This window comes from Alexandromys fortis, unplaced genomic scaffold (genome assembly GCF_014885135.2).
Source record: "Alexandromys fortis isolate MF-2015 unplaced genomic scaffold, M_Fortis_MF-2015_v1.1 scaffold_66, whole genome shotgun sequence".
In the NCBI taxonomy this organism is placed as follows: domain Eukaryota; kingdom Metazoa; phylum Chordata; class Mammalia; order Rodentia; family Cricetidae; genus Alexandromys; species Alexandromys fortis.
In genome coordinates, this window is record NW_026067950.1 from 2199769 (window position 1) to 2212061 (window position 12293).

Consider the following 12293-nt stretch of genomic DNA (forward strand, 5'->3'; position numbering starts at 1 on the left):
TCTACAGAGCTAGTGCTAGGACAGCTCCAAAGCCACAGAGAAACCCTCCCCATAAACCAACATGTATATATTTCCTTTTTGCTTCTTTCTACTGTGTAACTGTGTCGTGTACATACAGTGCCTATGGAGACAGAAGAAGACTTTGGATCCCTGGCACTGGAGTTTAAGGTGGTTGTCAGCAATACAGGTGCTGGGAACTAAACCTGGGTCTTCTGCAAGAGTAGTGAGTGCTCTTAACGACAGAGCCATTCCTTCAGCCGTTCTTACCCAACTGGCCTAGGGTGAGATTCCAAGTTTTCTAACATGCACGTGTGTATGTTCTGTGTGTGGTGTGCATATGAACCTAAGTGTTCTAACATGCACGTGTGTATGTTCTGTGTGTGGTGTGCATATGAACCTAAGTGTATTTTTCCTGAGCCCGAGGTAACAGGGACACAGCAGCCTCCGTCTACTCTGACGGAAGCAGTGACAAGGGTAAAGGACAGAAGGACACTCACCGGCACTCTGCATCCACTGTAGGCCGTGGTGCCAGTCGTACCACAATGAAGGAAGGGTCAGTGAGCTGAGACAACAGTTTATGCTCAGGGTGGCAAAGGAAGCCGCCAGGGCACCCACGCAGCTGGTCCTAACATCCTGCCCTCCACACAAGGCCACCCATCCATCTAGAAAGCAGAACTCTGCTCTTTCCGAGAGAAAAGTGATTCCTCGTGGTTTAGCTCCGTGATAGAAACATCAATCGATGCGGCACAGGCAAAGGAGCCTGAATCATCTCATCAAACACACAGGCTGACTGATTTTGAAAACCGTGCCTACGTGAAAGAAATTAACATGGGTCAGAGAACAACTTGTGGGGGTAGGCTCTCTCCTTCCACCGTGTGGGTCCCAGGGGTGGAACTCAGGTTCTCAGACTTGGTGGCCTTTTATGACAGAGCCATCGTACTAGCCCTAAACTCTCTTCAAAGTATAAATCGCATTTCCGCGAGTAAAACCTAGGGTACAAACTTAGGAGTTCAGCAAAAGGTAACCCTGCAATTTCTCCATTATAACCTGCACCGCTGAAAATATCCGCAAATGTAACTAGAAAGCATGCTTGTCAACACAGTATGGGAATACTTGTTACAGACTCGGGGACTTTGTGCTCAGCCCTAAATGAGGTATCTGTCTCACGCTCCGCCCTCCTAAGGCGTAGGTAGCACTGCAAATGTGGGCGAGGGAAGACTGTGCAAGCCAGGTCTTGGGGAGAGGACAAGCCAAGGCTGTGGCACTTCTGACTTGGGTGGTGGCCTCAGAAGGACCTGGATGGAGAGGGGCTGAGAGGCCCTGGTCCCAGCTGAGGCACTATTGGCAGCTGATGGTCTTTGAAAGGTTTTCTGTAGAGGTGTGACCCCAAGAGGCTGACCAATTGCCTGTGCTCTGGGGAACGGCCCTGCATCCACATGCTGACGTGCAGCAGTCACTGGACTCCGCTGTTTGTGGGGGAGGGGATTAGGAGAGCCATGTGGTGGGCATGGGCCTGAGGAGTTGCAGGGGAGAGAAAGACTAAATATAATTAAAACACAAAAATACTCTTAAAGAACAACTTTAAAATACTGCTTTTGAAGCTTTAGGGGTACTGAGGGGCTAACGAATTGAAGGAAGAAGAGGCAGGTCTAGAAGAACACCCCCTCTCCTCCCAGAGGCCAAAGGAGCAGTGTGCCTACCTGGAAGTCGCTCTTGACAGCACGGAGGTCGTACACGAAGAACTTCTGACAGTGGGGCAGCAGGAGGGTCAGCAGGGACAGGGCACTGGGGACCAGCAAGAGACTCTTCGACAGCGGGGCCTTGTCTGGGAAGGAGGAAAACACATCCAGAATGACTGGGATTTAGAAAGCAACACAAGCAAAACCCCACACAGATGAAAAGCAGGGTAACTGACTGCTCTGAATGAAAACGAAGGCCGAGTCCAGAAGGCCCGGCTTTGACTCTGACTAAAACGTCACCAGCAGTTACGGCCAGGGACAGAAGGCAGGCGTGACCTCTGCCGGCGCCACCATCAGCTGGCTCGTACACAGCAAACACCCAGTAACCTCCGCACAGCACTGGACAGGAAAGGGTGAAGAACCTTCCAGCAGTTGGCCCGAGGTTGACAGAGATTCACTCATTGGTTTGGAAAATTTTTAAGGGGTTTAAGCGCTAACACTGCTCGCTGAAGGGGTCTCCTGAGGTGTTTCCACTGTGAACACAGGAGGAGCCCCATCAGGTGTCCCATGAGGGCCCTGGGGACCTCTGCCTCATCGTACACAGACATCAGCTTTGTGGCCGCTTGGTACCAAGGTGACAGGTAACCAAGCATGTGACTATGGTGGAAGGAACTGAGACATGCCAGAAAACTCACTGCAGGCAAAGGACTTCCCATGACAAACCCCCAGGCGCATGTCATGACACGTCACAGGGAAGGGAAAGTCCCGGAAACTGAGCCAAGCCCAGGTGTGCGGCAAGTCACAAGTTCTTACAGACACAGAGCAGGACGTCTCGAAGCACTAACAATGTCTGTGCAAGACACAAAGCACTTCAGCACTCAATGTCTAATATTTTTCATAAGTTATGGTGAACTAAATATTAATTTTACTACTGTTCATTTCCCTGCACATTTATAACTGTAGATTATAAGACCTGTGGGGGCAGGGGCTTTACACCCTGAACGCAGGGAGGTGAGAAGACAGCTCCTGACTGGGTCCTCCCTCCACCACGTTGGAGGCAGGTGCTTCAGTGGCAGAGCCACTGGCCCCAAAGACCTTTTAAAGTTGAAACTACGTACACTTACGACAACCAAGTGTGTGCTAAGTGTGTGCACACGTGTGTGCGTGGGTGCCTCCTCCCACACCTAAGTGACCAGGGTCTCACTACCTGGGGCTTGTGTGCCCGCTCCAGGCATGCGCACAGGGTCCAGAGGCCATCCTCCTCCACTGCCCGGTCACATGCTGTCTCACTGGACCTGAACTGTGCCATTGACACTGGAACTGGCTAACAAGCCCCCAGGATCCCTCTACCCCCACCCCTAGCCCGGAGCCACAGCGGCATAGGTCCACGCCCAGCATGTCCATGGGAACCGAGGACCTGAACTACGGTCTTTAGCTTGTTACTCACTGGGTCTGCCCTCAACTAAAACACTTTAAAGATCATTAGGATGACACAAAGTTTTGCCCAGTTTCCGCTACCACAGCCGCTGGGCGCCATCTTCTCTCCTGGGACAACACCTGTATACCCCACTTCCTGCTACCTCACCCTTGTTCCCCAGACTGTACTCTGGGCCGCCTGCCTCCAATCCCAAAGGGGTCCCCTGCTCTCTGGATCCTCTGCTATACCGCACTTTGCACCTCATTTCTTCCACACAGTGGCTCCACTTCTGCTGGAAGATGTCTCCAGACTTCTTTCACTGTCCCCCACTCTGTGGCACTCCTCAGGGTGTGAAGGACAGATGCCTTACCAGAGCACAGCCCCTCTGACAGAGGACATTCCCAGCTCACCAGTGGCAAGGCCCCGGAAGACATCACTGAGGGTCCCTTTCAGATTCTGTACCTTATTCATTAGAAATTCCCTGCGGGTAGATTTATCCGTTACAGTTGGTACTGTGGTTATGGTGTTTGTGCAAGCATACAGAAATAGCCCAGCGATTTCCTCCCTGGTGAGACCCTGCACACATCTATACCGGAACTGCCATGCAGTATTGCTCTCTCCACCAAGACTTGCCAGATCCCAAACCTAGCAAAGCACTGTCCTGCCTGGGGCCTCAACAGGACAGGAGAGCACATGGCTGAGACCACAGCCAGCCTTAGACTTGCTGGAGCCACAGAAGTCTCTGTTCTTCTAGCCTGCAGAAGGGGAAATGAGAGTTTACCCATACAATATCAGAATGTATGAGGGCTCAGTGGTAGGCACTTGCCCAGCACCCCTGGGCCATGGGCCTGATCCCCAGCACTTACCCCTCCCCACAATCCCTACAAAAGCTTGACTGGCGGGTGGGTTTCTGTCCTTGTCCAGATGACAGGACCACAGAGGGAACCGGTGCTGCAGGTTCACCCTGAAAGGGAGCAAGTCCTCCTTCGACTTTTACCTGTCCCTGTGACAGGCAGCTACCCTGTCGTCTCCTGAACCCACACAGTCGAACCTCACATCCCTGGGCCCAAGACTCACACTGGCACAGTTCTCTGACCAGCAACTCCAATGCTGCTCTCTAGAGCCCTGCCTGGCCTTCTTGTCTCCTCCCCCTCCCTCCCTTTCCTCCCCCATCTCTCCCTTCTCCCCACTCCGCTCTCCCAGTGACTAACTGAACAGGGTGTCTTGGCTGTCTCCCTAACCGGGGTTCATCTCTAAAATCACTAAGCACCTGCTATAAACCACGCACGTCCCTAGGCCCCAGGGCTCAGCAGGGCTGTCAGGACCAAGGCCTCACTCTTATGGTGCGCACCATCCACACGAGAGAAGAAAATAAACAAAGGCAGACTATCTGTTGGCTGGAAGCAAACGCTGCAGAAAACCCAAGCAGGCAAAGCCCGAGGCTACTACCCACTATGCCTCCCCAGGGGCTTCCCACGTACAAGGAGGTGCTGCTAATCCACACTAAATGCATTAGGGGTAGCAATGTGACTTGCTTAAGCCAGGGAAACCTAAGATAATGTCACTTCCAGCCAGACACTTAGAACTAGTGATACATTCATGCTCTGTCCCTCCACCAGGGCTCAAGATGGCAGCCACCCTATCAGACAGATGTTTTGGCTGAAGACAGGCATAGGACGGATACCCCACCCCCAGGTGATTCTCAACGGCTGGGAAGCATTCTTGCTCTTGTAAACCAGGCCTCTGACACCCAGCCTGAGGAGCGGAGTGCCAGTGGAGAGACAGCCAGGGAAACCTTTCTCAGATGTAATATTTGAACAGAGACCTTAGCAAGTAGGCCTTGCAGTATGTGGGAGAAGGAGCTCTACCAAACGAACATAAAGTACACCCGCTCTAAGAACCACAGTCAACAGGCAAGGGGCCGTGCACATACAGGCGTACACCCGCTCTGAGACCCACAGTCAACAGGCAAAGGGCCATGCACAAACAGAGGTACACCCGCTCTAAGAACCACAGTCTACAGGCAAAGGGCCGTGCACACACAGAAGTACACATGCTCTAAGAACCACAGTCAACAGGCAAGGGGCCGTGCACACACAGAAGTACACACGCTCTGAGAACCACAGTCTACAGGCAAAGGGCCGTGCACAAACAGAGGTACACATGCTCTAAGAACCACAGTCAACAGACAAGGGGCCGTGCACACACACAAGTACACATGCTCTAAGAACCACAGTCAACAGGCAAGGGGCCGTGCACACACACAAGTACACACGCTCTAAGAACCACAGTCAACAGGCAAAGGGCCGTGCACACACACAGAAGGTGGGATGAGCACAAGGTGCATAGGTAGGTCCTAAGGCCAAGGACATGGGGGGCAGCAAGCAGAACCTGAGGCACAAGGAGGTTTTCAGCCTCCCCCAGGGTGGCCGGAGTCGGGTAGGGAAGAGTTAGGGAGAGGGATACCATCCATGATATGTTGTCATTTGAGATTATGGGAAGTCAAAGGAGTAGAAGCCAGGTACAGTCAGGAGGCCACTGGGATGATCCAGGTGAGGAACAATGAATGACACTCAACCAAGGAGCCCAGGAAAGGAAGGACCTGTGCCACCGTCCTGACTGCTCTATGTCTGACAAGACAGAGACATGCTGCCAAATACCCTAAGAAGTCACAAATTCTAAAGGTATACTTCAAACTAAGAAATGCATCCATTAGTTCCCGCTTCAGTTCCTCCAGAGCACAGGTTCCTGGCGGCGGTGGCTGAGTCTGGCACGCTTATGGCTGCAGCCAGGGATCCCGAAGGCAGTCGGTGTGTGTGTTAGATGGATGGGCTCGGATGGAGAACAGGTACTTACCCAACTGTCCCGATAAATACATAAACAGAAACAAACGGCCACAAGTATAAAACGGGATTTAATTCATCCATGAAAGGGAAAGGAATTCTGATCCGTGTTTGTTACAATATTGGTGAACCTGAGGACACTGAGCTGAGTGAAATCAGCCCGTCACAAGAAAACAAACAGCCCCATGGTTCTCTTTATATGGGCACCTAGAACTGTGAACATCACAACATCAGGGAGTAAAGCAGCGGCTGCCAAAGGTGCTGGCGCTACAGCCAGGGAGTTGTTTAATGACACAGTTACTGTGCTGAGAGGAAAAAGAGTTCTGGAGGTTTTTATACAAAATTACGGATGGGCCACACGCTGCTGATATGTGCGCTCGAGCATGAATACGGCTGGCTACACAAGGCATGTTTTACGTCGCTGAAATTAAACATCAAAAGAGGCACTGGGCAGATGGGTCAGCAGTTAAGGACCCGGATTCGACTCCCAGCACCCACAGAGTGGCTCAGAACCGTCTGGAACTCTAGTTCCAACAGGTGGGATTCCTCTCCCGGGCCTCCGGGGCACTGCACGCAATCGGTACACAGACATACATGCAGGCAAAACAACCATACATAGAAAACAAACTTTTAAAAAATCAAAAGTAATCACATTTACAAAAGGCCAGCAAGAGATAAAAGGCACTTGCCATATAGTCTGACTACCTGAGTCTGATCCCCAAATGAAGTCAAGACGGACGGAGAGAATCAACTCTACAAAGTTGTATTCTGACCTCCACAAGCATGCCATGACAAACACACTCCCAACTCCCACAAAAACAAACAAAAATGCTTATTAAAATAATTTATTCTTTTTATATAACTGTTACAATTTTATCCAAGACAGATGGCAATATAAAGCTAGTCAGCATAATCAACCAGATTATTGGGAAACTGTACAGTGTGATGTTTTTCACAAATTTCAAAAAGTCAAACTTATTTTGTTTTCTTTTTTTTTTTTTTTTTTTTCTATTTTCACTTTTCAAGACAAGGTTTCTCTGGAACGCACTTTGTAGACCAGGATGGCCTTGAACCAGAAATCTGCCTGGCTCTGCCTCCCAAATGCTGGGATTAAAGGTGTACGCCACCACCACCTGGCTTCGAAAATTAAAATTTAAATAAAATATGTTTGAAAAAAACTCAGCTATCCCCTGCTCTAGCTCACTACCTCTCGCACTGACCAACACTCGCTAGCACTGCTTACTCTCCACAGCGTCCCTCACTGCTCAGTCTTTACCTAACCCTTCATCTTCTCAGTAGAACACAGCTCGATGACGGCACAAGGGTCCTTGCTCGTCTTGCTCACCATCCATTTCCACAGCTGCAACACCACTTGGCAACAGTGACCTGGCAGCACTTGTGGCAGGAAAGAAAAAGAGTTACATGGTTTAACTCCCAAGATAATCCTGAGAAGCAGGCGCTGCCCTCTTCAAACTGGCACTCTAAGGGAAACGAGGTTTAGAGATTGCATTGCTTGTGCGGTAACAAACGCCTTAGCTTAGGTGTCCCTGAATGGGAAGGTAGGGCAGAGGGCCGCAGGTGGTTCATGTTGGAATGTGATCCCAAGGGCAACAGTGAAGGGCAAGGGAGGGAACTGAGGGAGAGTCCTGCAGAGACCATTATCTTGTCCCTGCCACTTCTGGGACACCCTCCGATCACTGTGTCTCTCAAGCCTCATCAGAGAAGCTTCTATTACCAGTAGAGGGGAATTGACACAAAACACAAGTAGCCACGGTTCAAAGAATAGACTGTAGAATGTTCAGCCCTAAAGGAAGCATGTATGCCCTCCCCTCAATACCAAGGCTCAGAGATCACTGAGAAAGAGGGGCAGAGAAAGTGTAAAAGTCAGAGTTGGCAGATGGCTAGGAGAAAACCATGTCTTCTGAACTCAGCAGAGCAGTTGAATACACGAACTCCAGAATGTGAGACAGTGAACCTAAGCCAGATCAAACCCCAGAAACAGAGAAACTGGGCCCACAGTCCCACCCCTAATGGTACAGCTATTGGCAACTGTTAGCCACTGAGAGAAGGGGCAGTTTTCTCTGAGTGTGGCCCCTGGTGTGGACAGCTCCAGCAGAAAATCTAACGTGGTCCCTGGTGTGGACAGCTCCAGCAGAAAATCTAATGTGGTCCCTGGTGTGGACAGATCCAGCAGAAAATCTAACATGGTCCCTAATGTGGACAGATCCAGCAGAAAATCTAACGTGGTCCCTGATGTGGACAGATCCACAGAAACCAAGCATGGCCCCTGGTGTGGACAGCTCCAGCAGAAAACCTAGCGTGGTCCCTGGTGTGGACAGATCCAGCAGAAAATCTAACGTGGTCCCTGGAGTGGACAGCTCCAGCAGAAAACCTAGCGTGGTCCCTGGTGTAGACAGCTCCAGCAGAAAACCTAGCGTGGTCCCTGGTGTGGACAGATCCAGCAGAAAATCTAACATGGTCCCTGGAGTGGACAGCTCCAGCAGAAACCGAGCATGGTCCCTGGTGTGGACAGCTCCAGCAGATAATATCTGAGAGTGTTTTAGCAGCACAAATATCTTGAAGGGTTTTGCTATTGATGTTCCTTTTTAAAGGTCACAAATCTGGGTGGGTAAGGAAGAAAAGGTGGGTCTGGGAAGAGCTGAGAGCTAATTAATTGTTAAATGGAATTTCCAGCTTGGGGGCTGTGTTCCTGGTGCTGCCTCATTCCCGACTCTGCCCCTGAGATGCCTGGGACCACGCCCACCATCTCTTTAAGACCCAGCCCACAGACCTGACAGTGTGCTACTCTATTCTGTCTCCTGCCTTCCTGAGAGTCACCAGGGAGTGCTCTGCTTTGCACTGCTCTGTTTATTAAATCTGGATTTATTAATTCAGTTTTATTTAGCATATTGCATCAGCAGTGGAAGAACCTAGCAACTGGGGATTCAACACTTGTTAAGTGTTGAACAAAACGTGTTGTACAAGACTCTCAAAGAACTAGTAAGCTTTTTTAAGACTACATTATCAGGTTGGCTCCCACCAAGTGGCAGATCAGCGAGGCTGTTATAAGAAGCCGCATAAAGGTATCTGGAGGTATCACCCAGGAAGGGGCCTTTTTCCCATCACCTTCCACCCTTCAATAGTCTAGATTGGCCTCTGGGGGTGGGGGTGGGAAACCCTACTGGAGGAAGGAAGAAGTGAGCACAATCAGAGGTTGACCAAAGAGCACCCAGGGGACAGACGGAATGAGAAAGGAGGCTGAGCAGGCAGAAAGGGTGCATGAGAAGTGGCCGACGGCAGTCACGCCAGTGGCAACCGATACAACCATATCCTATGTTATATACCATGCAGCATACCGTGAGTACCCACAGCCCAGTGGGATCCTTACCTTGCTGCAGATAAAGGGAAAGACGTGTATACAGCCACAAAAAGCACTAGCATCTTACAGTGGTGCGTGTCAGTAACAAGTAAATGCAGTTCTGCATGGAGGCAGCACAAAGAAAACAGACCGTGTGACGGATACACACTAATGCTGAAACCATCAAAACGACAGCTCCGGTGTTGATGTGAAATGCGCCCCAGAGGCTGTTGACAGACAGGCCCCCATGCAGCAGTGTGAGGTGACTGGGTAATGTGGAGCTGGACTAATCTCCATCCCTGCGTCGGGTCAGCGCTGAACAGCCTGTTGTAGAGGTGTGGCCTTGCCCTGCTGTGCAATATTAGTGTAAGATGTGCTACTTCTGTTTATGCTGTGGGATATTTGTTTAATGATGCAAAAATGTGTTGCATTCTTTTATGTTGCATTTGTTTCACTCTGTGAAGCTGTGTTACTCTGCCTGTCTAAAACACCTGATTGGTCTAATGAAGAGCTGAACAGCCAATAGCTGGGCAGGAGAGAGATGGGTGGGGCTGGCGGGCAGAGAGAATAAGCAGGAGAAATCTAGAGAGGAGAAGGAGAAGGAGAGGAGGACAGCAGGGGCCAGCCTCCTAGGCACACAGGCAGCCACAGAGCAGGCAGCAAAGACAGGTATATAGGATAGAGAAAGGTGAACGCCAGAGGAAACACAGAGGGATAAGTTAAGAAGAGCAGCTAGAAACAGGTCACGCTAAGGTCGGGCACTCATAAGTAAGAGTAAGCTCTGTGTAGGAGCCGGGTGGTGAGCCCCAACATCCTCCTTCTCTTCTCCCCTTCTTCCCCCTCACCAACACTCCCACCTTACACTTCTCCCCCATCTTTCCACCCATCATTTCTGGCTGCCATGAAGCAAACTCCTCCATCACATTCTCACCACCATGGTAGTGCCTCCTCGCAAAGCCAACCACACTCTTACACACACACACACACACACACAGACACGTACACACGCGCACAAACACACATTCGCACGTGCATATGCTCACATGTTCACGCTCGCACACACGCATACGACACTGATGACTCGGGCCACAGCAAGTGCCATGGATATGCACAAAGACTTATTTATCACAGAGATGCTCTCCTTGCATTGTCTGTATTACTGTGAAAACAGAGTCTGTAAATATCCGGAAGGAAAATGGAAAATTAAATTATGTTCTGTGCGGAAGATGGAGTGACATCCAACACTAACAAATGGGTAGTTTAAAAATACTTCATGCCTTAAAAAGATGTTCCTAAAAATAGTGTCAGTGGCATTATAATACAGTCCTTTAAAAACAGCACAAAAATAGATGTTCTGTAAAGCATCCTCCAAAATACTAACAATGACAATGATGGTCTATTCATGAGATGTTTTGCTTTTCACACAAATCTATTTTGATTTTAAAAAAGTAATGATGTGGGAGTGATTTCTTAATAATAAAGAAACTGCCTCGGCCCTCATAGGACAGAAAATTAGGTGGGTGGAGAAAACAGAAGAGAATTCTGGGAGAAAGAAGCTTAGTGAGTGAGTCGCCATGATGCTCCCACTCCAGACAGACGCAGGTTAAGATCCTCCCTGGTAAGCCAGCTCATGGGTTACACAGAATATTAGAAATGGGTTAGAACAATATGTAAGAGCTAACCAATAAGAAACTGGAACTAGCCGGGCCAGGCAGTGTTTGAAAGAATACAGTTTCCGTGTAATTATTTCGGGCATAACCTAGCCATGCGGGCGGCGGGGTGCTGGGGACGCAGCCCTGCCGCTCCTATTTCAACAAAGTAATTTTTAACTAGCTACTTATTCGGGGAAAAGTTCACCATATCCTCACATTTGGAGCTCAGGCTTGTCGCTAGCTAACTTCCTGTCTGTGAGTGGATCAGAAAGTAGTTTGCACATCAGAGCCCAAGCAGTAAACAAACATGCTTTTGAAAGTCGTCTGACAGACATCTCTCTACCTTAGAAGACAGGAAAGCTATGGCTGAAGGAATAGACCATGCACTAATCTGAGTCAAAGGGATCCACCTATGGCAAACATGGCACAAAACACCACAGTTAAGACTTCTTTGGGGCCCTTTGGCTCCTACTTCTCTTTGGTATGACTGGAGCTCACCACCATTATTTGTGGCAATTAACACCACTCAGGCTGAGGGGTGTGACCATGAAACAATGAGTATAATGGCTCCATTTCCGGAGGATATCCCATGACAATACCATCCTGATAAAAGGCCTTCCCTTCTCCCCTGACTTCTTTATCACCTGGAGGGAGGAATTCACCGCTCACAGACTTCAGGTGAAGAAAGGAGCTAGAAAGTTTAAGTAACTTTGTCCCGGGTCATAGCTTGATAGTAAAGGGGCTGCTATTTGAACCCGGTCCTGCCTGACTATAAAAAACATGTTTCTAATGTCTACCAAGAGAATATACTTTATATATTTACTCTTACACTTAGGGTAAAGTTTTGATCTTCAACAAGTCAAACATAGAAAACCATGACTCATAAATCCCACTCCTAGACACATATCCAGAACAGTGAAGCTGAGACGTGAGCGCTTGAAGCAGTATTGTCATAACAGGTAAGACACAGCCAAGTGACCACCAACAACTGAAGACAGAAACAAGACACACTCCACACAATGCGGCACTGCCGGGGGAGAGGAGTGGCATCCTGGTGCCTGCTACCATCACGGGCAAACCTCACAGCACAATATAAACACAGCAACGCCAGCAAGCAAATGCTTTAAAAGGCTGGAAGGAGAAACCTGCTCTGTGAATTTTCCCTGAATATTTTGAGCACTGAAGACACTAACCACAGGTTTTGCTTAACCATGTGGGCTGCTACAGAAGGGTGCTAGCTGCAGACACAACGGGGAGCGGCAGCCTGGTAACTCTGCCTGTCCCCACGTCTGGCCTGCAAAAGTACACGTCAAAAAACCCAGTGTGGTTCACACCCTTCAAGCA

General features: G+C 49.5%; 1 protein-coding gene across 1 annotated transcript in view; it reads right to left on the bottom strand.

The window, feature by feature from the left end:
* Positions 1-12293, bottom strand: part of Ubac2 (UBA domain containing 2) — a 168831-nt gene that overhangs the window by 137833 nt on the left and 18705 nt on the right. Inside the window, exon 2 of the mRNA XM_050150387.1 lies at positions 1701-1825. Within this exon, the coding sequence (XP_050006344.1) occupies positions 1701-1825 (125 nt within the window). The remainder of the gene's footprint in view (positions 1-1700; positions 1826-12293) is intronic.